At 39.6% G+C, this 26,925-nt stretch overlaps 1 protein-coding gene across 1 annotated transcript in view; it reads right to left on the bottom strand.

Annotated features, from left to right (window-relative positions):
* TENM1 (teneurin transmembrane protein 1) overlaps nucleotides 1-26,925 on the bottom strand; it is a 629,447-nt gene that overhangs the window by 161,415 nt on the left and 441,107 nt on the right. Inside the window, exon 15 of the mRNA XM_052662865.1 lies at nucleotides 14,013-14,229. Within this exon, the coding sequence (XP_052518825.1) occupies nucleotides 14,013-14,229 (217 nt within the window). The remainder of the gene's footprint in view (nucleotides 1-14,012; nucleotides 14,230-26,925) is intronic.

The following is a 26,925-nucleotide window of genomic DNA, read 5'->3' as shown; positions in this document are numbered from 1 at the left end:
TATATTTGGGGTTCCCTGAGAGCTCAGTTGGTAAAGAATCTGCCTGCAATGTGGGAGACCTGGGTCTGATCCCTGGTTGGGAAGATCCCCTGGAGAAGGGAAAGGCTACCCACTCCAGTATTCTGGCCTGGGGAATCCCATGGGCTACATGGGGTTGCAAAGATTAGGACACGACTGAACGACTTTCACTTTCATTTTTCTTGGCGCCGAATCTGTGCTACTGCACGTGTCATAGCCTATCTTGGATAGGAGTTACAGGTCTGTCTTTCTGATTATATAGTCACTCCAGGGCAAGGACAGTGTGATTTTCTTCTGTGTCCTTCCTAGTGCCTTGTGTATATAGCATGTGCTGAAGAAAGCTCCATTGAATTTCAGCTCAAATATCTTTATGTGAAGGTACAAAATATTTCCCCCCTATCCCATAGCACTACTTCAAGTGTTTCAGAGACCACTTTGAGGTTCCTGTGTGGCAGATAGACGTCTTACAGTTCATTTATTAGAAGCCAGCATTCTCAATTGTGAATTATGACTTCATCATGAGAGTTTTGTTTGATAATTGACTACTTCAGGGAATTAAATAGTACCCCTGTGATTGGGAAGGATGAATGAATAGTCCTTCTCAAATACTTAATTTATGAACACTAACCTCATTTTTCCTTTATCTACAACCGTGTAATTACAATTTGGTATTTCATAACTCACATACATTTGAAGGCTCTAATATCAGGTATCTGGGGGTTTCCACATATCACATACTGGTTTTTTTTTTTTTCTAATTATAGGAGAAACTTTATTTTTGTCTATAATTTGATTTGGAAAAATATATTTTATAGTACAAGCTCCTTGTCCTCCATGTTGGTGTTTTATTTTAAGCAATACAAATATCTTAATATATTTTCTGAACCACTTGATATGGAATACCAAAAACATTTAATTCTGTACTTAAAGGCTGGAATAACTAAAATTTCAAAATTAGAAAATAAAATCTGATTAAGATTTATGAAACGTTTATTTTATTTTTTTAATTTTAATTTTTAAAATGCTTAATTCAGGTTGTAGCACTAACAGTTCATTTATTTTATTTTATTTTTTTAATTTTTATTTTTACTTTATTTTACTTTACAATACTGTATTGGTTTTGCCATACATTGACATGAATCCACCACGGGTGTACATACGTTCCCAAACATGAACCCCCCTCCCACCTCCCTCCCCATAACATCTCTCTGGGTCATCCCCATGCACCAGCCCCAAGCATGCTGTATCCTGTGTCGGACATAGACTGGCGATTCGATTCTTACTTGATAGTATACATGTTACAATGCCATTTTCCCAAATCATCCTACCCTCTCCCTCTCCCTCTGAGTCCAAAAGTCCGTTATACACATTTGTGTCTTTTTTGCTGTCTTGCATACAGGGTCATCATTGCCATCTTTCTAAATTCCATATATATGTGTTAGTATACTGTATTGGTGTTTTTCTTTCTGGCTTACTTCACTCTGTATAATCGGCTCCAGTTTCATCCATCTCACATACTGGTTTTTTGATATAAGTTATCTAAGCTGGTACAGCACCATGAAAACATGTAATGTTACAGCATAAACCTGTTTTCATGTTCTGAAAATGTGAATGCAGTGAATGTTCATATGCAAACCCAGTAAAATCTCATTAGTTTTTACTTAAATAGAACTGGCTGATTTAATCTTACTCAGTTGGTCACTAGCCCAAATAAATAGTACCTACTAACTGGGTAACATTAAAAGCAGCTAGGTAGGAGCATTGCCCATCAACATTCTAGGACTTTGGGAAAGGTGGTGCTATTGAAAATGCAGATAGTTTTTTAAGCAGAATTATTTTCCTCATGGCTAGTGATGTTTCAAGTAAAACAAAATGGGGGCACTCCCCCTGAGGTAGGGTGGCTATTTTCCCATCTGCCCTGGTAATTGCTTGTCAAAAGTAGGCTTGCTTTGGATGCCTGAGATCCCGAAAGTAATGGGAAAAAGATCAAGTGTTTTGAAGCAATAAGAAAACTGACGACACAGTCACATTTTTCAGGGCTGTGAAAGTGTACCGGTTTGCCTCATTTAGACACATGATTATTTTTGTCCAGAATTTGAATCCTGAAATATGTGTCCTGGAAGCCCTTGCAACCCTTGAATAATCTCAAGTTTTATTTTACTTTTTTGGTTGGTTTGTTTTTGGCTTGTTTTATACATTACTCAAATGGTTTTATCTTTGTAATCAGCCTGATGGGGTTTTATTAACCTCATTAACCTTTCCTGTCACTTCTCTGTGAATCTGCCCTTCAAATAATGGATAGTCATTAAATACAGGGCAAGTCTGTCTTGTTGGCTTTAGCTTGGCCATGGATTACTCTTCCCTCCAGGAGGAAAAAGTGTGGTCTAACTTTGTCCACCCCAGTGCTAGCTCTGGCTTGTTAATAATCATCGATGTGACTTTTCCTAAGAAACGGAATTACTCTCAGCCTCGTTTGTTCCTTATGGAAAGTGAGACTAATAGTTCTTCCCTGCCTTATTCCTAATCAGCTCATGAAGATACTGGAACAATAAAATAACCCAGTAAAGTGACTGCCTTTTGAACTTGATCTTTCAAATTATATTATGTACCCTGATATCTATATTTATATATATAAATGCATATTATATATACAAATATACAATATGAATATATGTATTTATATAAATAAGACATTAATTAAGCACTTACTATGAGTCAGGTACCATGCCAGGCACTTTCCTTATTTTATTTCACTTATCATCAATATAGCCCTGAGTAGGTGTGACTAATAGCCTGTTTTAAAAAATGAGGAAATGGATTCAAACAGGTCAAAAAATGTTGCTTAAGTTAATACAGCTATTAAGTGGCAGAATTGGTGGAGGTCTTTTGACCTGGACTCTCAAGGGCCTAAGCTGTAGCATTTTTAAGAGAAGATGTGAATGATGTGGCTACAAAGGAAAAGAAAGTGCTCACCCACAAAGATGGTGCTATCCATTTACCAACTGCTGAGCACTTTCTACGCGCAGGGTGTATAGTGAATATGCCACACGGTGTCATTTGTTCTTTCTCCATAAACTAGCATTTACTCTGCCCTCTCTAGGGACAAGTTTAGATGACAGAACCAGCTAAAGTCACTTCACGTAGATCATATGGCTGAGAAGTAGGTACTAAGGATTTGAGCCTTTCAATCTTAATTTCGCAGTAAGATAAAATATTAGAAAACACCTATTCACACTGAGATAAGCTGTAGACAGCTACTGTGCATTACTAATGACTGTTATTAAGTACCTCAGGACATCTGAGTTTCAAAATATCACAAGGAACCAACTGAACGGCTTTTTAAAGATTTGTGCTTGGATTTATTTGTCAAGAACTTGCAAAGAAGTGAAAGTCGCACATTCTTTTTTGGTACGTTTAGGTGTTGAATGCTGATTTCAAGAGCTAGTCAGCACAATAAATCTTGGAGCCTTCAGCACTTTGTAATTTTTTAAATGTGTCTTGAACATGTGTTTCCTGAACTTTAGCATTAGATAAAATAGTTCCCTGAACAATCAGGAGTTCCCATCTTCACAGGTGTAACACCTTTCACATAAACGAGATCAAAGTGCTTTATTAGCAAGTAGCAACAATCTAACTTCTCACTTGGGACAACAACTGCACAGATGATAAGCAAAGGAGGTTGCTTAGGAAAAGTAATGTGGGAAGACAGAATCACAAGGGATCATGGCAGAGTCAAACCACTCTCGGGTTCTTTTTCCAAATGTGGGCAGGTTATGTGCAGTGCCTCCCTTTAGAAAGAAAGGTGAACACAGACATTGGCAGGTGCTGATGCTTTAGAAAGAGATTTCCTCAGTCCTTAGTTTATTTAATTTATTCAGCAACTGTTGCATTGTGTGTTTACCAACCCCTAGTTGTATACCTGGTACACTGTCTTTCACACTCTTAAAATTAAAAATACACCCAGATTTGCCATACGTAAATAGACTTGGGGGTCCATAGCTGCTAGATTCATGAAAAAGTTAAACACAAAACATATGGATTCAAATTTGTTCCTCAGCAAAATTACGAATGATTATGTCACAGACCTTCTGGGGGAAGACCTGTACATAGACTGGGAATGTTAATTCAACGAATGCTTTTAAAATTTTAATTAATTAATTTTTGGCTGTGCTGGGTCTTTGTTACTGCACCCAGGCTTTCTCTAGTTGCAATGAGTGGAGTGGGAGCTACTAGCTGAGGGTCACGGGCTTCTCATTGCAGTGGCTTCTCTCATTGCAGAGCACGGGCTTTAGGGTGCACAGGTTTCAGTAGTTGTAGTGCACGGGATTAGTTGCTCTTAGGCATGTGGGATCTTCCCAGAGCAGGGATCAACCCCACGTCCCCTGCACTGGCAAGGCAGATCCCTTATCATTGGACCACCAAGTGAAACTGAAAGTGTTAGTCACTCAGTTATGTCCAACTCTTTGTGACCCCATGGACTGCAACCTGCCAGGCTCCTCTGTCCATGGGATTCTCCAGGCAAGAATACTGGAATGGGTTGCCATTCCCTTCTCTGGGGGATCTTCCCAACCCAGGGACCAAACCTGGGTATCCTGTATTGCAGGCAAATTCTTTACCATCTGAGTCATCAGGGAAGCCCACCAAGGAAGTCCTCAATGAATGCTTTAATATTGCAATAACATTGCATTTCTTATAAATATTCTAAAATATAAGGTTTTGTTATCTCTTCTTTTTCATAATTCCAAATCAGGGCAGAGTCTCTATATATTTGATTTCTTTCAGGGTCAAACACTAATGGATGAAGATCTGCTTTTTTTTTTTTTTTTTTCTTTTCATAACTAAATGGTCAATGGCTGTTGCTGATTTCTCTTTCTGGAGGCTATTCAGTTTGTCTGAAGTAGTCTGCTTTTCATAATACTCCTAGAGGACAGGCACCCCGTCCACCTATCAGGAAAACCTGGTACAGTAATCAGTGTGTAGTAATTCCTTGAGAAAGGTTGGTTCTACCTTTCTGTTTCACACAGGACCACAGGATCCTGATTCAGTGGGCCCCTACGAGTGACAGCCAGGCTCTGGATTGTGTGATAGGCTACTGCATAGTCCAGGTGGCAGGAAATGTTCATGTTACAATCAACTAACATTTAGATGAATACTATGAGGTCTCAGCTCTAGTGTCATCTCCCCAGAGAGGATTTCCCAGACCACTCTGTCTAAAATGGTCACTCTTTGTCCCTAACCTTTCTTTACCTCAGTCGACAGCACCTATTCCTACCTGACATTTACCTTTCGCATTATTGTCAGTTTTCTTCACTGGACTATATGTGCTGTGCTTAGTCGTTCAGCCATGTCCGACTCTTTGCAACCCCATGGATTTCAGCCTGCGAGGCTCCTGTCCATGGAATTTTCCAGATAAGAATACTGGAGTGGGTTGCCATGCCCTCCTCTAGGGGATCTTCCTGACCCAGGGATTGAACCAGGGTCTTCCACAGTATAGGTGGATTCTTTACCGTCTGAGCCACCAGGGAAGCCAATTTGTCTGCTGTAGTCTGGAGCCTGCTGCTGCTGCTAAGTTGCCTCAGTCATATCCAACTCTGTGCGACCCCATAGACGGCAGCCCAACAGGGTCCCCCGTCCCTTGGATTCTCCAGGCAAGAATACTGGAGTGGGTTGCCATTTCCTTCTCCAATGCATGAAAGTGAAAAGTGAAAGTGAAAAGTGAAAGTGAAGTCGCTCAGTCGTGTCCGACTCCTAGTGACCCCATGGACTGCAGCCTACCAGGTTCCTCCATCCATGGATTTTCCAGGCAAGGGTACTAGAGTGGGGTGACAGTGCCAATACACGAACCAAGTAACCACTGTCATTTTCATCAATCTCAAGATGAAATGATTAATCTTCCCCAAATATGGATTATCTTGAAAGAAATTATAGGATCTATCATTACAAATGATGCCAAAGTATGGTTAATGGGGACATTTTTTCACTGTGGTGAATGGGAGTTTTTTGGGGTGATTGTTTTTTCCCCTTGAGTTCATCTAACACAAACATTTCAAATTGTATTAAAAATTATTTATAGCTCCAGATGTCATAGGATGAAACGTCTTGCAAATAGTTAAGCTGCTCACTATCCAAATAAGCTTTGAATTTTTTCTTGCAAATCACCAATAGACTCCTGTGAGTGTCCATTTTAGCAGCTCCTCATGCTCACCTGAGTCAATTAGTCACATCTCTGAATGACTGCTGAAAACTTCCAGGTCAGTCTTGCTTCTGAAATTGTTTAATGACTTTGTCTCATTTGGTAGAATATGTCTTCTCTTACATCCATTTAGGTTACCTGTCTACTCCAGCAAAGCAGCAGAATTTGGGACTCTGAGTTGATGAACCCCAAGCTACTTGATGTTCCATAATCCACAGAATTTATTAAAATTTATAATTAATTTAATTTTTTACGTATCTGCATGAAATTTTGACTGCTTCCCCCACTGGAATGTAAAGGGAATTCTGTGAATAAAGGGACCCTGTTTCTTTTGTTTACCCCCATCTCCACAGTTCCTGGCACAGAGTGGGTGACTCAAGAAATATCTGTTGAATAAAGGGGTGAACACATATCTTCATCATTTTGTAAACATGAGTCGATAGCAGGATATTAGATTACATTAGGGAGAGCAGAGGACTTTGGTAAATATTGTAGAGAAATTTAAAATCTTCAGTAACTCTGGAAATATTAATGTATCAGTAAAATGTACATTTCAAAACAATAATTTGTATCTTTCAAGTATGGTTATTCTTAAGCCTTTAGTCTAATCCAAGATCAGCAACTTATGCAGCAATGATCATCTTCCTACAGCCTTTCCCTTAACCTCAGTCTTGATTTAATAACTCATTTTGCTATTCACAGGATTTTACATGGTATATGTTCCCAAATCAACTAAGTGCAGAAAAGCACATTTTATTAAATAAGTTATGATAAGTAATTACGGCTGTTACCTGGTATCATGAATAATCAGGTGTGTGCATCAAGATTTTATTATGGAGGAGAGTGTCATAAAGGAAGGGAAGGACTTGGGTAAAGAGTTTGCCAAGAAGGCCATGTTCAAGGCATTTGCAGCACCTCAGTTTGTTTTGGGGCACTTGTCTTGGGTTTTCTCATGAGCTGGAACACCAAAGTGAGCCAGTTCACAGTGGTCTTCCTACTGACTTCCTGATACTGCTCATTATTTTCTATTTTTTTCTTGGTTCTAAGTTTTGATTATCAAGCCCACTGAAGGCAGAGAGCATTATTGATGGTTACACAAAGTTATAAACGATGTCAATTATGGACAGGCTCTGCCAGTGGTGGAATGTCTCATAAGTTAAAAAAAAAAAACAAGAGTAATTACTTTGCTACTGTTATATAATCACTTCATCTTTTATGAATTTGTTCCTGTGCTATTTGGAGAACAGTAACCTTACCTTTAGGCTGCTCCGACATTTGGGAATTAACTAATTTGCGGTCCTAACATCATCTGTGTGTTCTAGGCAACCAAAATGAGTTTTTCATTAGTAAATATGAGAAGAGCACTTCAATATCACTGCATCTATGTCACTCACTCATCTACTCATTTTTTTAACCTCTTTTCTGCCAAATCCTGTGTTAGAATCTGGGGATACGGTGGTGTGGTAGATTAAAGATGGTTATACATTCTTTGATACTTCTATCAGTAAAAGGTAGGATTTATGACCCTCCCTCTGAATCTGAACAACCTCTGTGACTACTTTAATACACAGTATATAACACAAGTGACACTGGTATAATTTTGGATCCAGATCTTAAGAGACTGGCACCTTCTGGTTCCTGTCTCTTGGAATACTCCAACCTGGAGTTCTGAGCTCAGGCAAACTTCAAGGTTGGCTGCCATGCCCATAGGCAGCCTGAATGGAGAGGATTTAAGCAGGAAGAGGGATTCCTGGAGGCTAGCCAGCTCTTCTAGCTCCCAGCTGAGTTAGATTAGCTGAAAGCCCAAATATCATGGAGAAAAGACAAGTCATCTTGGCCACACCCTGTCAGAATTTCTTATCCTTTCTTCCTTTCCTTTTTTCCCCCTGCCTTATTTTCTAACCCACAGAATCAAGAAATCTAATCATAACCAATTATTTTAATCCACTATATTTTGGAGGAGTTTGCTATACAGTGATAGATAATCAAAACAAGAGAACATATCAGACTTGATCCTTGTCCTCACAGAAATCAGATTTAACAGTGAGGATGGTTCAGAGCTTCTGTACTGCACATCCCAGAGTGGCACACAAATTTGAAATACAGCAACTTCACAGAAAGTTAGAACTAGAAGAAACCTATCACCCTGCTCAACCTCTTCATTTTGTAGCCTGTTAACCCCACTGTCATGGGCTTTGTTTTTGTTTAGTTGCTCAGTCGTATCCGACCCTTTGTGACCCCATGGACTGTGCCCACCAGGTTCTTCTGTCCATGGGATTCTCCAGGCAAGAATAGTAGAGTGGGTTGCCACTTCCTCCTCCAGGGGAGTTTCCTGACCCAGGGATTGAACCCGTGTCTCCTGCACTGCAGACAGATTCTTTACCCCTGAGCCACCAGGGAAGCCCTCGTGTGCTTAGCGCTTTTCAACTAGGCTAAGGATTCCAGTAGAAGCAGGTGCATGAGACTGCCACAACCACACCCAGCAGCAGCACTGCAAATTTTAAGATCTTTAAATTGTTCTTAAAACTTTAAGTGACAAACATAATAGTAAAATGCCTCTTAACATCCACATCTTTCTCACAGAATGTGGACATTTTGTTTCCACTATGGTGGGACCTGGGAGTCTATCAGCCTAAGGTGTGAGGCAGAGTGTCCTATCAACTTACTCATGAGGTGCACGCAGGCCCCTTAGTGAAATATTGGTGGAAATAGCCTTCCATTAATCTGATTCCTAGTGCATGCTCAGTCACTTTTTTTCCTCTTAGTTAAGATAGGATTTTTACAGACTCTCAGGAAAACAGATCAGAAAGTAAAAAAAAAAAAAAAAAGAAAAACAAAAAACCCCCACACACTTGAGGTCTTTCTGCAGAAAGCTAGAGAAGCTGTGTAGTCCAGATGTTACAAACTCAAATGCCAACAGGGTCAGGCAGGACATTAAAAGTGCGGGAATTGAACCAGAAGCAAGGGAATCAGTGAGTGGTGAGCTAGAGAGGCATGCTATTGACATTCCAGAGGGGTGGCTGGACCTCAACTCTGGAACACCTATACCAGAGATGTCAAATTTTGTCAATTTTCTATAGAATGAGGACATTCCAATTTTTATGTTAGATCTCTTAGTTTCTAAATGTTGGGCCAAACAAAATACAGCTGTGGGCTGATAGTAAGTAAGGCCTGATGTAGACACTAGACGTGGATTGATGTGTGGATCAGCTTCTTGTGGCTACAAAACAGACAAATGAGTTTGGCCAGACCTTGCTGTCAGCGGTTGCACTAACCCCGGTAGGATTTTGTTTTTTAAATGCACTTCTCCATTAGTGATGGCGAGTGAAATGTCTGGCTTTGCAAATTACTGCTGTCGTTTAGTTTAATGTACTCTTGTTTTTACATATTTATAAAAACCTTTTACATTATTAATAGTGATTAAATGCTTAGACACTGAAGATCAATAATGCTTCTGTTCACCTATTTACATTATTAAAAAGTAATAAGTCATACAGGGCGTGCAGAATATGTTGTTTACTTTGTAGTCATGTTTGGAGTTGGTCAAAAAAAAAAGAAAGAAACTCAGGCTACAGGGTAAAATGTATTTAAGGAAAAAATGGTAACTGACAGGCTTGCTGGGAGACTCTACTGTGGGCAAATGGCATGTTGCCAGTGACATCACACCATCAGGGGCACATGAGGTCCACGTTCCATGTGCTCTCATATACCAGTGCAGAGAACTCATAACAAGAAAGCTAGTCTCACTTGGATGCACAAGGATGAACAGCTATTTAACCTTTATGCATCCTTGCAACAGTTAGTCACCTATATGCCACCATCTTTAACTCACAGGCCTCCGATGGTGGCAACACTCAGCAGCAAGTCCTCCGTGTGGCTCACAGTTTGCCAGTAGGCAAATGAGCCCCTCAGCAATGATTTCTTCATCTGCCTCCCCAGCTATCACTCAATTAGGTGGCAAAACCGTAAGAGCAAATTGGATTTCCTGATTACAGTACCTGTGTTCTAGATCTGAGGAGAGCAACCCCACAGTCAGATATGTATAAGGACCAAAAGTCTTTAGCCTGGCTCTCTAAGGAGCCAAAGTGGCTCAACATAGTGGTTTAGAAGTTTGGCTCTCAGTATGAATCTGCTTGCATTCAGATCCTGGCTCTGACACTCACTGATTGTGACCTTGGGCAAGCAACTTGACATCTCAGTTATTGTTTTCTTACCCCAAAAGTGGGGATCACAATGGTACCTACCATATCAGGTTTTTGTAAGGATTAAATAACACATGTAAAAGCTTAGTATGAGACCTGACACAAAAGAAGTGCTTAATAACAATTTATGTGTAGCAAAAGGCCCATTTTACCAGTTGTTCTACCAAGAAGTTCATTACCACTGGCTTGAACTTTGTAAATAATATCATCAAAATATCATTGAAATGTGTTCAAATGAGGTGGATTTTACAATATTGCCTGGTTTCCAGATGTCATTCAACCAGATGTCATTCATTCTGTATAAATTAGATCTCAGTCACTTGGCTTATTTAAAAACCAGTTGAAATGGGGCAGCAGTGGTGTAACAGAAAGATTATAAGAGTTACTACATAGGAATAAAACTACCATGTGACCCACTACTGGGCATATACCATGACAAAATCATAACTGAAAAAGACACATGTATCCCAATGTTCATTGCAACACTGTTTACAATAGTCAGGACATGGAAGCAACCTAGATGTCCACTGACAGATGAATGGATAAAGAAGATGTGGTACATTTATATCATGGAATATTACTCAGCCATAAAAGGAGTGAATTTGAGTCAGTTCTAGTGAGGTGGATGAACCTAGAGCCTGTTATGCAGAGTGAAGTAAGTCAGAAAGAGAAAAACAAACTCTGTATATTAGTGTATATATATGGGATCTAGAAAAATGGTACTGATGAACGTATTTGCAGAGCAGGAATGGACACAGATGTAGAGAACGGACTTGTGGACACAAGGGGAAGGAGAATGTGGGATGAACTGAGAGAGTAGCATTGACATATATATATATACACTACCATGTGTGAAATAGACAGCTAGTGGGAAGCCACTATAAAATACAGGGAGCTCAGCCCGGTGCTCCATGATAGCCTAGAGGGGTGGGATAGGGGGTGGGTAGGAGAGAAGCTCAAGAGGGAGGTGATATACATATATATACTTACAGCTGATTTGTGTTGTCATATGGCAGAAACCAACACAACATTGTAAAGCAATTATCCTCTAATTAAAAAAAAAAAGAGTTGCTACAAAACAAGGCTATTGGCTGTGTGATGTTGGACAATTATTTAATCTCTCTGAACCTCAGTTTCCTCATATATAAAATGCACCAAGACAATACCTACTTCACAGGGATACTGTGAGGATACAATGAAATAATGTTGGTTTGAAAGCTGCACAGACTAAAAAGTACAATAGAGATGTAAGAGCTTATAACTATTATTACTTATACTCTACATGATCAGAGTTGGATTTATTTTATCCAGAGATACTCTGAATAATACTGTATTACGTGTTGATTTTTTAGAGGAAATATAGTTAGATTGCTTGTCCTCAACTATTTCCCTTTTCTGACAGATTAGAGATGTGTGTCAGAGCTGAGACCACTTGGTGAAGGAGACCGTAGTTCTGAATTCAAATGCGACTTTCAGAGCTACTTGATAACTTGGAGCCTTTTACAAAAGAATAAGGAAAACTCAGTCAAGCCAGGAGGAGGAGAAGGCATTAAGCACCACAAGTAATAGGTTTGTTCACTCTGCGACTGGCTGGCAAACACTGCTGGAGCATGAAGCCGAACCACAGTGGCTGGAATTTCTCTTCACTTTTCTAAGTTTATTGCTCAAACGCCCTCCTCTGGGTCACAATAACTTGGCTCCTGTCTCTCTCAGGTCCTGACTTTGTCCCTTTACTTGAGTCAGTGAGTCATTTAAATATGTATCTCCATGTCATGGAAGTTGTTATTTCATTTACCTTCTTTTCCTCATTTTGACTGAGTTTCCTTAAGCATGAAGGTTTTTTGTTTCCTTTGTTCCTCTGGAGTGCAATAAATAAGCATCTACTATCTAAATAAATACTTTGACTGCAGCCATTTGAAATTACCCCAGACTTGCTATTGAACTGGGGGAGATACTTCAAAATGGGGATGACTGAGTCTCTTGGAAGAAGGCAAACTTTGACTAGATCCCCTGGCAGAGAAGGTCTTTCTTGTGGTGCATCAGCATTTGAGTTTGGGGTTCTGTTTAAAGATTTAAAAGGTTAGAACTGCACATAATAAACATAATGAGAAGCAACTAAGCCTGTGCACCACAACTATCAAAGTCCACATGCTCCAGGGCCCGTGAGCCACAGCTACTGAGCCCACGCACCACAGCTACTGAAACCGATGCACCTAGAACCTGTGTCCCACAGCAAAAGAAATGACTGCAATGAGAAGCCTGTGCACGGCAGCAGAGAGTAGCCCCTCCTCGCCGCAGCTAGAGAAAGCTGGTGCACAGCAACAGAGACCCAGTGCAGCCAGATAAAGAAAGAAATAATAAAACATTTAAAAAACAAAACAAAAAATAAAAGATCAAAAAGAGAGAAAAATAAACAGAATGAGAAATTTTTAAGTTTCAATAACAGTTCTGGTATACAATTTGGGAGAAGGATGTTGACTGTTTTAAATTTCCATGCACGTTGTTTTTTACCCCTTTCCTACTGTGCACAGGGGTCAATACTGAATTGTAATTTTCTTAGACTGTCACTCAGATCAATATAAACTCTTGACTGAACTTTTCTTAGGGACTGATAATACCCACTAGGATGCGACTGTGTGGGTGGGATGTAGACAAGTGCTCCCCGACAAATACTTTCCATGTTTTTTTTTTTTTTTAAACTTTCTGTTTGTAATAGTCTAGAAGCTGCTGAAATATCAGAAACAGAATGAAGGGAAGACTCTATATTCCATGCTTGGGGGGATATTTCTTTTTTATCCTTTGGTCTTTATTGCATCTGAATTGAACTTGCAGCTGCCACAACCATTTTTCTATCAAACCTGAGAATGAAGTTTCTGCTGAAGGTGGTAGACTAGAGAACTGTAAAGGACCTGGGGCCTTGACGATGGTACTGAAGCCTTAGCTCAGCCAACCCCTGAAGCCCACAACTGCTGGACTTTCTATTTTGAGAGATAAACATCCTTACTGTTTAACAACAATATTTAAACATGTTTAATTGTGGCATGAACAAAAAAGGACATTTTTAAGCGATCAGAAATATTGACTTCAGTGACTTACTTATATCTAGTGCTAATGACTAAAACGTATCATTGCTAAAGATGAAGCAGAGAAGGACAACGAGCAAATTCACGTTATTACATTTCAAATAAATGAATTAGTTTAAAAATTTTTTTTCACCTAATGGGTTGGATTTTGGTCTCAGGTCTTCAGTGACAATTCACACATTTGAGCTTCCCTAGAAGACAGATTTTCACAAGTCTTGTATTTCACTTTAGAATATCACATGCACCCAATTCTCTCATATGGAAATGTTTTACACCCATAGAATGAAACTTAAAATTTAGTTTCTGAAATTCAAGAATTTTTCAAGGGATCGATCCAGAAGCTAAAGAATAAATTTGTAAATTATACTTTTGTTTTTGTCATTAAAAGCCTTGCTTACACTTCACCATGAATAATATACATCATGTGAGTTTTGTATGTGTATATGGGTGTTTCTTTCACAGGTAAAGAAAAACATGACCACTGTTCATTAAGGAATAAAATAAATACATATATACCTGCTGTCAAATGAGATCTCTGGAGGAATGACATGAGTACTGTCCTTGCCAATAAGGAATTTGATTCGATCATAGAAGAGTCTTGAAGTGTGCTGAGACAAGAGAGATTGGCTTTGCTGAATGAGGTCAAGAGGATCTGGTGAGCCCTGGCAGAGAGGACTGACATAACAGTTGCTTTGTTGACAACAATCTGGGTCCACACAGTCAGTCAAACCATCTGAAAAAGAAATTTTTGATATTTATTTTTTAATATAAATTTATTTTAATTGGAGGCTAATTACTTTACAATATTGTATTGGTTTTGCCATACATCAACATGAATCCACCACAGGTATACACGTGTTCCCCATCCTGAACCCCCCCTCCCCCCATACCATCCCTCTGGGTTGTCCCAATGCACCAGCCCCGCATCCAGTATCATGTATCAAACCTGGACTGGTGATTCGTTTCATATATGGTATTATAGATGTTTCAATGCAGCTTCAGGAGAAACAACATAATTTTTTAAACTATTTATCATTTATTTATTATTATTATTATTTTTACTTTACAATATTGTATTGGTTTTGCCATACATTAACGTGAATCCACCACGGGTGTACACGTGTTCCCCATCCTGAACCCCCCTCCCACCTCCCTCCCTGTACCTTCCCTCTGGGTCATCCCAGTGCACCAGCCCCAAGCATCCTGTATCCTGCAAATTTAAAATATGCACAAATGGAGAAACATCTAGAATATAGCCAAAGGTAACTGTCCATGTTTTGAGTTTAGAATCTATTAAATTCACATATTTCTCATGATTTATCTATCACTCTCTCTGAGTTTACATGGCACATCAGTGAAATTCAAACTATTTTGTTCATAAATCTTTCCTTCCTGAGTCCTCATGCAGTACTACGTTGGTTAGCATTTGAAGAGAGTATTCTATTAGTTACCACTTTTTTTAAAAAATGAATTTTTATTGGAGTATGCTTGCTTTACAATGTTGGCTTGGTTTCTACTGTTCATCAATAGGAATAGACAAAGGAGATGTGGTATATATATACACAATGGAATATTACCAATAAAAAGGAATGAAATTGGGTTATTTGTAGAGACATGGATGGACTTAGAGAGTGTCACACAGAGTGAAGAAAGTCAGAAAGAGAAAAATAAATGTCATATACTAATGCATATATGTAGAATCTAGAAAAATGATATAGATGATCCTATTTGCAGGACAGGAACAGAAATACAGATGTAGGGAAAAACATACATGGATATCAAAGGGGAAGAGGGGTGGAAGGTTTTGGGAGATTGATACATATACACTGCTGATATGATGTATAAAATAGATAGGGTTTCCCTCGTGGCTCAGATGGTAAAAAAATACACCTGCAATGCGGGAGACCTGGGTTCAATCCCTGGGTTGGGAAGATCCCCTAGAGAAGGGAACTGGCTACCCATTCCAGTATTCATTGACAGACTTTATTTTCTTGGGCTCCAAAATCACTGCAGATGATGACTGCAGCCATGAAATTAAAAGATGCTTGCTCCTAGGAAGAAAAGCTATGACCAACCTAGACAGCATATTAACAAGCAGAGACATTACTTTGCCGACAAATGTCCGTCTAGTCAAAGCTAGGTTTTTTCCAGTAGTCATGTATGGATGTGCGAGTTGGACCATAAGGAAAGCTGAGCACCGAAGAATTGATGCTTTTGAACTGTGGTGTTGAAGAAGACTCTTTTTTTTTAATATAAATTTATTTATTTTAATTGGAGGCTAATTACTTTACAATATTGTATTGGTTTTGCCATACCTCAACATGTATCCACCACGGGGAGGGAGGTGGGAGGGAGGTGCAGGATGGGGAACATGTGTACACCCGTGAAGAAGACTCTTGAGACTCCCTTGGACTGCAAGGAGATCAAACCTGTCAATCCTAAAAGAAATCAGTCCTGAATATTCCTTGGAAGGATTGATGTTGAAGCTGAAGCTCTAATATTTTGGCCACCTGATGTGAAGAACTGACTCATTGGAAAAGACCCTGATGCTGGAAAAGATTGAAGGCAGGAGAAGGGGATGACAGAGGATGAGATGGTTGGATGGCATCACTGACTCAATGGACATGAGTTTGAGCAAGCTCCAGGAGTTGGTGATGGACAGGAAAGCCTGGCGTGCTGCAGTCGTGACTGAGTGACTGAACTGAACTGATAAAATAGATATCACTCTTTTGAAGTTTCCTTCTTCCTCAGCAAGACCATTCTTCCAGGAAAATAACTATTTCTTATATATTTTTGAATTTATCATATCATGTACATATCTGAACACACAATTAACAAAGGCTTACCAACCTGAATTTGTACTTTAAAAAATTCTCCCAACATACTTGTCTAGTCCTAACTGTCACAATAGAAGTTGGTATCTTTATGGTGACAAAATGTCTAAAGTAGTGATTTTCACTTTTGAAAATTACCTGGAGAGTTTGAATCAATTACTGGAGAGTTTATTAAACCTGTATTCTACAGTCCCACCTACTAAAGCAAAATTTCCTCAGAGCCCAGGATTATGCCATACTTAATCTGGGTGATTCTGAAGCATACTAAATTTTCAGAACCACTTTTTTTGAGAATCTGTAGAAGTGACTAGAACTTACTTGTCCCGAACAGCATTATTTGAGGCATATACTAAGGTAACTTCCTGTATTTAGTGATAAGTGACTCTCTTTCATTCCTAAACCTTCACCATTTATTCCAGACTCCAGAATCCAGGGTTGTTCCAATAAATATATCACGTAAAAGCTTCATTCTTTGGTAGAGGAATGATGTGGTACACAGGGGTTCTAGGAGGAAGGGAGACTTGAGAATACAGCCATTCCTTGGTATCTGAGGGTGATCGGTCCCAGGACCCCCACGGATACCCAAATCCGAAGACACTCAAAAGTGAAAGTGTGAGTCCGCTCCGTTGTGTCCGACTCTGTGACCCCATGGACTCTAGCCTGCCAGGCTCCTCTGTCTATGGGATTCTCCAGGCAAGAATACTGGAGTAGCTTGCCACTCTCTTCTCCAGGGGATCTTTCTGACCCAGGGATCAAACCTGGTCTCTTGCATTGCAGGCAGACTCATCACCATCTGAGCCACGATGGGACTCACTCCTTTATATAAAATGGTATAGTATTTGCACATAACCTATGAATATCCTCCTGTATACTTTGTCATCTCTAGATTACTTATAATGCCTTTGTTGTTTAGTGACTAAGTCCTGTCTAACTTTTTGTGACCCTGTAGCATGCCAGGCTTCTCTGTCCATGGGATTTCCCAGGCAAGAATACTGGGGTGGGTTGCCATGCCCTCCTCCCAGGGATCGAACTGCATTGGCAGAAGGATTCTTTACTACTGACCAGGGAACTAATACAATGTAAATACCAAGTACACAGTTATAAGTATAATGTAAATGCTATGTAAATAGTTATGAGGGGTGCACCAAATTAAAGTTTTGCTCTTCGGAACTTTCTGGAATTTTTTTTTTCCAAATATTTTTGATCTGCGGTCGGTTGGATCCACAGGTACGAAATGTGAGGATACAAAGGGCTGACTGTAGGTACACAGCACTGTGTTAGGTACCTGGGAAGTAAAAAGCTAAAACCAACTCTTTTCCTGTTTTTCGGAGCTCAGAGCTTAGTAGGAGGAATAGGCACACAAAACAGCTGACTCTTACACTTGTTAAACCTGCAATAGGTGTTACAAGAGAGTTAACTGCAAAGAGAAGGGGCTGGAGTGATTAACTGAGCATATAGACACTTCATTCCACATCCAATACAGGAAAAAAAAAAAAAATTAAAGTCCTTCCAAGGTCCTTAAAGCAGACAAGTAGCTCTAGTTTCGATGCTTAACAAGGATCAATATAAAGATGCTCAACTTCTCCCTTGCCGTGGGATAGGGAGGTGCGGATGGATCACGGCTCCTCAGGCTGATGATGAAAGTCAATGGCACGGGTTTCATGTGGCTCTTTTGCTCGCTCTCAGGTGCTTACAAGACTGCTCCTGTTGAGCTGGAGGGGGATGAACCACAGCTGGAGGCAATGGGAGCCAGGAACACCAAGGGAGTAGGCATTTGGAACAGTAGCCCCAGGGCACCCAGGAAATATTTTTCTCTGCTTGAGGTCCTTTCAAATTCCGTGTACCATAGACACTACTTTGATTTAAAATGCAGTTTGCTGCTTTCTGGCCTCCGCTGTTAGTTCAGTGTATTTTTGCCCCCATTCTTGCTTTTCTGTATACATGTTTCTTTTTCACTGATGAATAATTGTTAAGTGTGGATTAGCTTCACTAAAAGGTTCCCTTCTGGTCCCCTTTCTCCCCTCGTTCAGCAAATTTTATGAACAGATTTTTCTCTAGATTGTAGATGCCGCAACCACCTCTCCCTCCAGGACATTGCTCATGGCCTCCTCTTAGCACCTTCCCTCTTGACTCTGCTAATGAAACATCCAATGTGCTGAAAAGCTGGCAAAAATATCAGTCTGATAAAAACAGTTTTCCGATGTCTGGAATTGTGCATAAAATACTAAACAATGAAAAACTGCTTTTTCAGATGGGCAGTCACCTTTATCTTTCAATTGGCAGCGAATGCAATAGTCATAAGATTGGGCTTTCAGAGGTTTCAATCTGTCCACTGCACAATTCTAACTCATTTTTGAAAAGGAATGGATTTTAAATAAATAGTAATGCCCAAATGATCTTCAAAACTGGAGTCTAAAACTAAACACAGAGCCAATTGAAAATTTGGACTCACATTCTCATAGAATTATGTGCTATAAATTCCAAGCTAATGTTTCATATGCCATAATTGTCTATTATATGGGGTTGACCCTCTAAGACCTCTGTTTTCTGAGAGAATAGTACAACTTCTCTTGAATCAAGAAAGGCTACAGGCAAGCCAACCAATAATGGTATGCAACCCTTGAATTATAATTCATAGGTAAGCCCAGTACATGGGCAAAGATCTACTTACCAATTATCACATTGGATAACACTCCATACAGTATGTCTAGACTGTTACAAAGAAGTGTAAATGACAGTCACACTGCTTGTGTGTGGGTTGCTTTTTTTTTTTCTTCCTTTGGCTATTAATGGATCTTTTATCTTTCTGAACTGGAAGCTGTGGCACCCTCCTGACAGCCAGGCTCAAGGTGTCAGATATGGACACACGAAATGTTAACTCATTTTACTTTGGGGGCCTATTCCCTTTAAAGGAATAAAAATAAAAGCTAGCAAAAAAAGGGAGGTTAAATTGTCTTAAAGGACTAAACACAGCAGTCACTGATCCTAGCTTTGCCAGCCAGGTAAGGGCCATTCCAGCTGGCTCAGTTGGTGACCATGAAGATCAAGGACACTGATTTCTTCAGAACATTTCTTCACTATTCAACTTTTACCTATTAGATGCATGCCCTTGGTTGAAAGTTGGATTGAATAAGTGAATATGAATGATACAGGGAAAACCCATATTTTCCTAATCCTTAAAATGAATTTAAAAATATATATCCTCTTAGGGATAGCACCCATATTATCACTTTGATGAAAAGGGACAGCTAGTTCATGGTAGGCTATCCAAAAGGATTTGGCAACATGTATAGATTAGTTAGGGGCTTCCCAGGTGTCACTAGTGGTAAAGAACCTGCCTGCCAATGCAGGAGACACTAGAGACGGGGGTTCGATCCCTGGGTGGGGAAGGCCCCCTGGAGGAGGGCATGGCAACCCACTCTAGCATTTTTGCCTGGAGAATCCCATGGACAGAGGAGCCTAGTGGGCTACAGTCCATAGGGTTGCAAAGAGTTGGACATGACTGAAGTGACTTAGTATGCATGCATGCATGCAAGCATGCATAGATTAGTTAACGGCCTTCCAGGTAGCTCAACGGTAAAGAATCTGCCTATAATGCAGGAAACGTGGGTTAGATCCCTGGGTCAGGAAGAGCTCCTGGAGAAGGAAATGGCAACCCATTCCAGTATTCTTCCCTGGGAAATCCCATGGACAGAGGAACCTGCAGTCCACCGGGTCACAAAGAATTGGATACAACTTAGTGGCTAAACAGCAGCAGCAATGGCATAGTTTAGTTAATATGTGTCAGGTATGGCACTAGGTACTCCCATGTATATTATTTTAACTAAATCCCTGTGACAACCCTGTTCAGTAGACATTCTCATCTCCATTTCACAAATAAATGAGGGGAGGCCGAAATGTGGTTGGAAGAAATTTGGAAGTCATATTAATACCCAGTGTTCTGACTACAAATAACATGCCTGACAGCATCATCCAAGCAGTATTACTAGTACTACTGTCCTAGGTGTAATACCTCCAAGTGCCTGATTGATATAATATTTAGCTATTTTAAAAATATTTATTTAGCTGACTGTGCCAGGTTCTGGTTGTAGAACATGGGATCTCCAGTCTTCATTGAGACATGCAGGATCTTTTAGTTATGGCCTGTGGGATCTAGTTCCCTGACCAGGGATAGAACCCAGGCCCCCTGCATTGGGAGCACAGAGTCATAGATGCTAGACCACCAGGGAAGTCCCTTAATGTAGTATTTAGAACACATGAAGTGGTTAAGGTGAAAGAATCAGACAACTTTGGTCTAACCTTGACTTTGCCATTTACAAATCAGTGCAACTCCTGGATTCTCAGTTTCCTCCTCTGTTAGATAGGCTGAGTAGAGAGCTGTTGTGAGGATCATCACATGCTATCATGATCATATTAGCACAGTACGTAGGGTTTAGTAGCTAGCACTCAGCTATGGTCATTAACCAAATTCTAGACTGGACAGACAACAAAGAGTCCAGGGATAGAGTCCTAGAGGTCGATGTCAATGGTCTGCAGTGGCAGCTTAAAATGTTCAGACTCACTTCTTTTCAAGTTGCCTTATCACTGACCAGAGGGCAATTAACTTCTCTGTAGCATATTCAGTTCATTAGAACTTGTTCATTTTGTGAACTCTGCTTCGTTAGGTTGTCAGATAGGTAGGAATCTATGTGGCTCTAAATGGACACTAATGCTATAGTAAATCTTTATTCATTGAATTTCACAAGTTCAGAATTTTTTATCATTTGGACAGGGGCTGGACTGAAGCTTAACCTTTTCAGTGTATATAGAATAGAGGATCTGCCAAGCAAATTAATAATGAAAAGGAAATTGAAGGGCTGATCATTCCAATGATTCAGTTGAACAGAATCTTCTTAGACATTTAGGAACCTACAAACAATGGACTAATTTTGAATCATTCATAAATATTTACTAAAGCAAGCCCTCTACTAGGCAATCCTGGTAGCTTCATTGTTGCTGTTATAAGCATCAAAAGTAATATGACTGTATTTCCTTTGGAAATAGTCTATAATTCATCTTTTTTCATTTACTCAGGCTGACTTTTACCCTAGTATTTTGCTGCATTAGTAAAAAGAAAGTGGGAGAGGTTCAAGGGCATTTGCATTGTAACTGCCTAAATCATTGTTTTTGCTATAACCTATACATTTACTTTTTCTGCATCAGGAAAGTAAATTGTTTCTATTCCACTAATGTTCACGTGCTCCCCACCTGCCATCAGTGGCTTCCACATTGCTCAGAATACAAGCCAGCGTTCTGACAAAGACCTACTTTCTCATAGTCCGGTTCTCCACCATCTCTCTCTTACCTTACCTCCCTCCCATTATCGTATCCCACAACTCCCTTCACCACCATTTCTATGCCTGGAATCTTTTCTCCAGTGTTAATATGGCCCACTCCTTACTTCATTTAATTCTTTACTCAGTGCCACCTTCTCAGTGAGGCTTCCTCTGACCACAATATTTAAAAGTTCACCGCTGTTGCACATTCCTATCTTGTTTTAACCTGTTTAAAAATTTCTCCATAACACTTACCAGCTTCTATCATACTGTTTAAGAAATTGGGGGGGGGGGGTTATTGTTTGCCTCTCATAACTAGAATATAAGATCCATGAAACGAGGATTTAGTCTTCTTTATTCATTGCTACTTCCTCAATGACTAGAACAGTGCCTGAGTCCAAGTAAGCATTCAATAAATATTTGTTGGATGAATAAATGGATGTCCTAAAAGTCCTATTTATAGGACACTGTTTAATTAATGCATCAAAATATGTAAGTTACAGATGGATTCTTCGTTGACACCACACCTTTATTACCCACTTTATATTGAAAGTGAAAAAAGGTGAAAGTGTTAGTTGCTCATCATGTCCGACTCTTTGCAACCTCATGGACTACAGCCCTCCAGGCTACTCTGCCCATGGAATTCTCCAGGCAAGAATATTGGAGTGGGTAGCCATTTTCTTCTCCAGGGGATCTTCCCAACTCAGGGATTGAACCCAAGTCTCCTGCACTGCAGTCAGATTCTTTGCTGTCTGAGCCACAAGGAAAACCCTACTTCAAACATTCTCATTCATTCTCACCACAAGCAGGAAGGTGTCAAGTATTATCAGCCTTAGTTGACAGATGATGTGATAAATCCAGTTATAGAAGGGTTAACTGAGTTATAGAGTTTAGATGTTCCAACTTCCACTTATACCTGGAGTCACTTTGCAGTTTAGGTTCTCATACCTAAGATGATCTTCTAAGAAATGAGTTCCTTGGAAATGAGGGGGGCGGGGTATGGTCAGAAGAAAAAATAAGGAATATGCTTCCAATGCCAAGCCTCTTTTCTCAGCCAAAGCTTAAAAGTAAATGGAGGGGCCCTTAAACAGAGCAAATGTTATCAATTCACTGCTCCTTCTATTTCATTTTCCTATTTATTAAACACTGCAGCATGCTGGTGACATTCAAAACATGAGGCTTATTGATCCATGAGCTTATATGTGTTCATAATTCACCCATGGTGCTGATTTCTAGATCTAGAAACACTACATCATTAAACTGGCTTGCAAATAGCTATTGCCCTTAATGAATGGTGACTTGTTATGAAGAATGATTCCTGGAAGATCATTCTCTTTTAGGCAATTAACTTATTGATTTTATTAAAAAAATTTTTTTTTCTTAGTAGACACTTTTATGACTATGTCTAATGTATAACATTAAAAAGTATAGTTCATAGAAACATTACAAAAGCATATATGAAAAGAAAAAATAAACATGAGCCCAACTGGATTAGAAAATAAAATATGGAGACAAGGGTTTTCAGAGTTAAATCAATGAAAATATTAATAAGTGATTCCCAATACACAATTCAGGTATATTATGGAATTGGCAACCACTATGTATTGTTATCTCAGGTTCAGTTCAGTTCATTCACTCAGTCATGTCTGAATCTTTGCAACCCCATGGATTGCAGCACGCCAGGCCTCCCTGTCCATCGCCAACTTATTGATTTTACCAATGAATATGAATATAGCCCACTGGAAGAGTTTATATAAGAAAAACTTTGACAAACAGGTGACATATACTTAAAAGATAAGAGGGAAAAAGGCTGTTTTGATTAAACACTCTTATTATGCATCTTTTTAACCTCTGTGACAATCTTTCCACAGTATAAAAAATCACCTTCCTTCCTTTATAACTTGAGTGAATAAAATAATCTTTGATAGCTGATAATCTTTAAAAATTTACAATGTTCTGTATAATCTGGCCAGTGCCTAGCTTTATATTCTCACCTCCTACCAATCTCTCCCTGACTCACTGTATTCCAGCCACAATAACTTATCTTTCATTTTCTAGAAGAGTCTAGTACAATTTCACTTCAGGGCATTTGTACATGCTGTTTCCTTGGCCTGGAACATTCTTCTTCTGACTCATATCAGGCCTCCCTTGCCACATAGACCAGGTTAGGTTCTGCTATACATATTTATAGCACTCTACAAATTTTATGGCACTCTTCACAATTGTAAATATATACTTATTTGTGTGGTTTCTTGTTTAATATGTAAACCATAAACTCGTGAAGGCAGAAAGTCATTTGTCTTTTTCTCCTTAGTGTCAAGCACAATACTTGGCACAAGGCAGTGATGAATGAATGGAAAATTGGGTACCCAATTTGAAATGTTGGGCTGAAAGGTAACTATTTGAATCAAACATTTGGATCAACACTATCCAATAGAACTTTCGCCATTGGTAGGAACGCTCTAGATATGGCCTAACACAGTAGTCACTAGCCTCATGTGACTACTGAGCAATTGAGATGTGGCTAGTGCAATTGAGAAATGAGATTTTTAAGGTTATTTCAATTATATTTAAATAGTTACATGTGGCTAGTGGCTACCATATCAGACAATGCAGGTTTTGAGGTCTCCAAATAGATGTTGAATGATCTATAAACTCAGCCAAAGAATACAAAGAAGTTTGAAATTTTTATGAAGTCCAATTTATCATTCTTTTCCTATTGTGATTTCTTTTCTAGCTTTTATGTTTAAGAGGTCCTTTCCAATCTTGAGATCTATCACCTATACTTTCTTCTAATTGTGTTTGAGTTTTCTTTTACTTTCAACTCATTAATCAGCTTGAGTATTTCTATATATTTTATTCTTTTGGAATGTGGCATAAATTGAAAATCTAAGTTTCTTTTCTTAATAGTTGTCTCCATTCAGTTCAGTCGCTCAGTCATGTTTGACTTGTTGAGACCCCATGAACTGCAACATGCCAGGCCTCCCTGTCCATCACCAACTCCTGGAGTTTACGCAAACTCATGTCCATTGAGTCAGTGATGCCATCCAACCATCTCATCCTCTGTCATCCCCTTCTCCTCCTGCCCTCACTCTTTCCCAGAATCAGGGTCTTTTCAAATGAGTCAGCTCTTTGCATCAGGGGGCCAAAATATTGGAGTTTCAGCTTTAACATCAGTCCTTCCAATGAATATTCAGGACTTGTTTCCTTTAGGATGGACTGGTTGGATCTCCTTGCAGTCCAAGGGACTCTCAAGAGTCTTCTCCAACACCACAGTTCAAAAGCATCAATTCTTCAGTGTTCAGCTTTCTTTATTCAATTCTCACATCCATACTTGAAAAATCATAGCCTTGACTAGACAGATCTTTGTTGGCAAAGTAATGTCTCTGCTTTTTAATATGCTGTATAGGTTGGTCATAATTTTCCTTCCAAGGGATAAGCATCTTTTAATTTCATGGCTGCAGTCACCATCTGCAGTGATTTTGGGGCCCCCAAAAATAAAGTCAGCCACTGTTTCCACTGTTTGCCCATCTATTTGCCATGAAGTGATGGGACCAGATGCCATTGTCTTAGTTTTCTGAATGTTGAGCTTTAAGCCAACTTTTTCACTCTCCTCTTTCACTTTCATCAAGAGGCTCTTTAGTTCTTCTTCACTTTCTGCCATAAGGGTGGTGTTGTCTGCATATTTGACTCAGCACCACTCATTTCATAATGCTTTTTTTCCCCACTGACTTCTGATGCTTGGTTTTATCATATAGTAAATACTTGTACTGGGGTGTGTTCCTGAGCTTTTATTTGGTTGTATTGGTCTGTCTACTCTTACATTAGTACCACTTTGTTTTAATTACCATAGTTTAAAATTATTCTTTAACATATGATAGTTCTAGCTTGTTCTCACTATTCCTTTTTTAGCTATTCTGATTCACTTAATACAATGTCTAAACTTCTTTTCTCATGTCAATTCATATGAGCCTGTAATATATGGTGGTTACATTTTCCAAATCCTAAATCAGGACACTAGCTTTATTAACAGCAGTGCTTCCTAAGGCCCACCTGACTTCACACTCCAGAATGTCTGGCTCTATGCGATTGACCACACCATCGTAGTGGTCCGGTTCATTAAGATCTGTTTTGTACAGTTCTTCAGTGTATTCTTTCCATCTCTTCTTGATCTCTTCAGCATTTACTAGGTCTCTACCATTTCTGTCCTTTATTGTGCCCACCTTTGGCCAAAATATTCCCTTGATATCTTCAATTTTCCCAAGGAGATCTCTAGTCTTTCCATTTCTGTTGTTTTCCTCTAGTTTTATGCACTTTTCATTGAAGAACGCCATCTTGCCTCTCCTTGCTATTCTTTGGAACTCTGTGTTTAGTTGGATGTACCTTTCCCCTTCTCCCTTGTTTTTTGCTTCTCTTCTTCCCTCATCTATTTGTAAAGCCTCCTTGGATAACCACTTCGCCTTTTTGCTTTTCTTTTTCTTTGGGATAGTTTTGTTCACTGCCTCCTGTACAATATTACGGACCTCCATCCATAGTTCTTCAGGCACACATAGTTCTTCAGATGGAATTCTGGTAGAGGTATTCAAAACCATAAAGGATGATGCCATCAAGGTGTTACACTCAATAGGTCAGCAAATCTGGAAGACCCAGCAGTGGCCACAGGACCAGAAAAGGTCAATCCTCATCCCAATTCCCAAGAAGGGTAAGTACTAAAGGATGGTCAAACCATCGAACAATTGCACTCATCTCCCATGCTAGTAGAGGAGGGCCTGGAAACCCACTCCAGTACTCTTGCCTGGAGAGCTCCCATGGATGGAGGAGCCTGGCTGGCTACAGTCCATGGGGTCACAAAGAGTTGGACACGACTGAGCCAGTAAGCACCCATGCTGGTAAGGTCATGCTTAAAATCGTGCATGCTAGGCTTCAGCACTGTGCAAACCAAGAACTTCCAGACGTCTAAGCTGGGCTTAGAAAAGGCAGAGGAGCCAAAGATCAAATTGCTAACATTCACAGGATCATAAAGAAAGCAAGGGAATTCTAGAAAAACATCTACCTCTGTTTCATCAACTATGCTAAAACCTTTGACTGTGTGGATCATAACAAACTGTGGAAAGCTCTTAAAGAGATGGGAATACCAGACCATCTTACCTGTCTCCTGAGAAACCTATATGCTGGTCAGGAAGCAACAGTTAGAACCCTGTATGGAACAACTGATTGATTGGTTCAAGATTGAGAAAGGAGTACAACAGTGCTGTTTGAGGTCACCCTGTTTGTTTAACC

Source organism: Budorcas taxicolor, chromosome X (genome assembly GCF_023091745.1).
Source record: "Budorcas taxicolor isolate Tak-1 chromosome X, Takin1.1, whole genome shotgun sequence".
Lineage (NCBI taxonomy): Eukaryota > Metazoa > Chordata > Mammalia > Artiodactyla > Bovidae > Budorcas > Budorcas taxicolor.
Note: the sequence above shows the minus strand (reverse complement) of the source record. Positions and strands in the feature narration are given on the sequence as shown.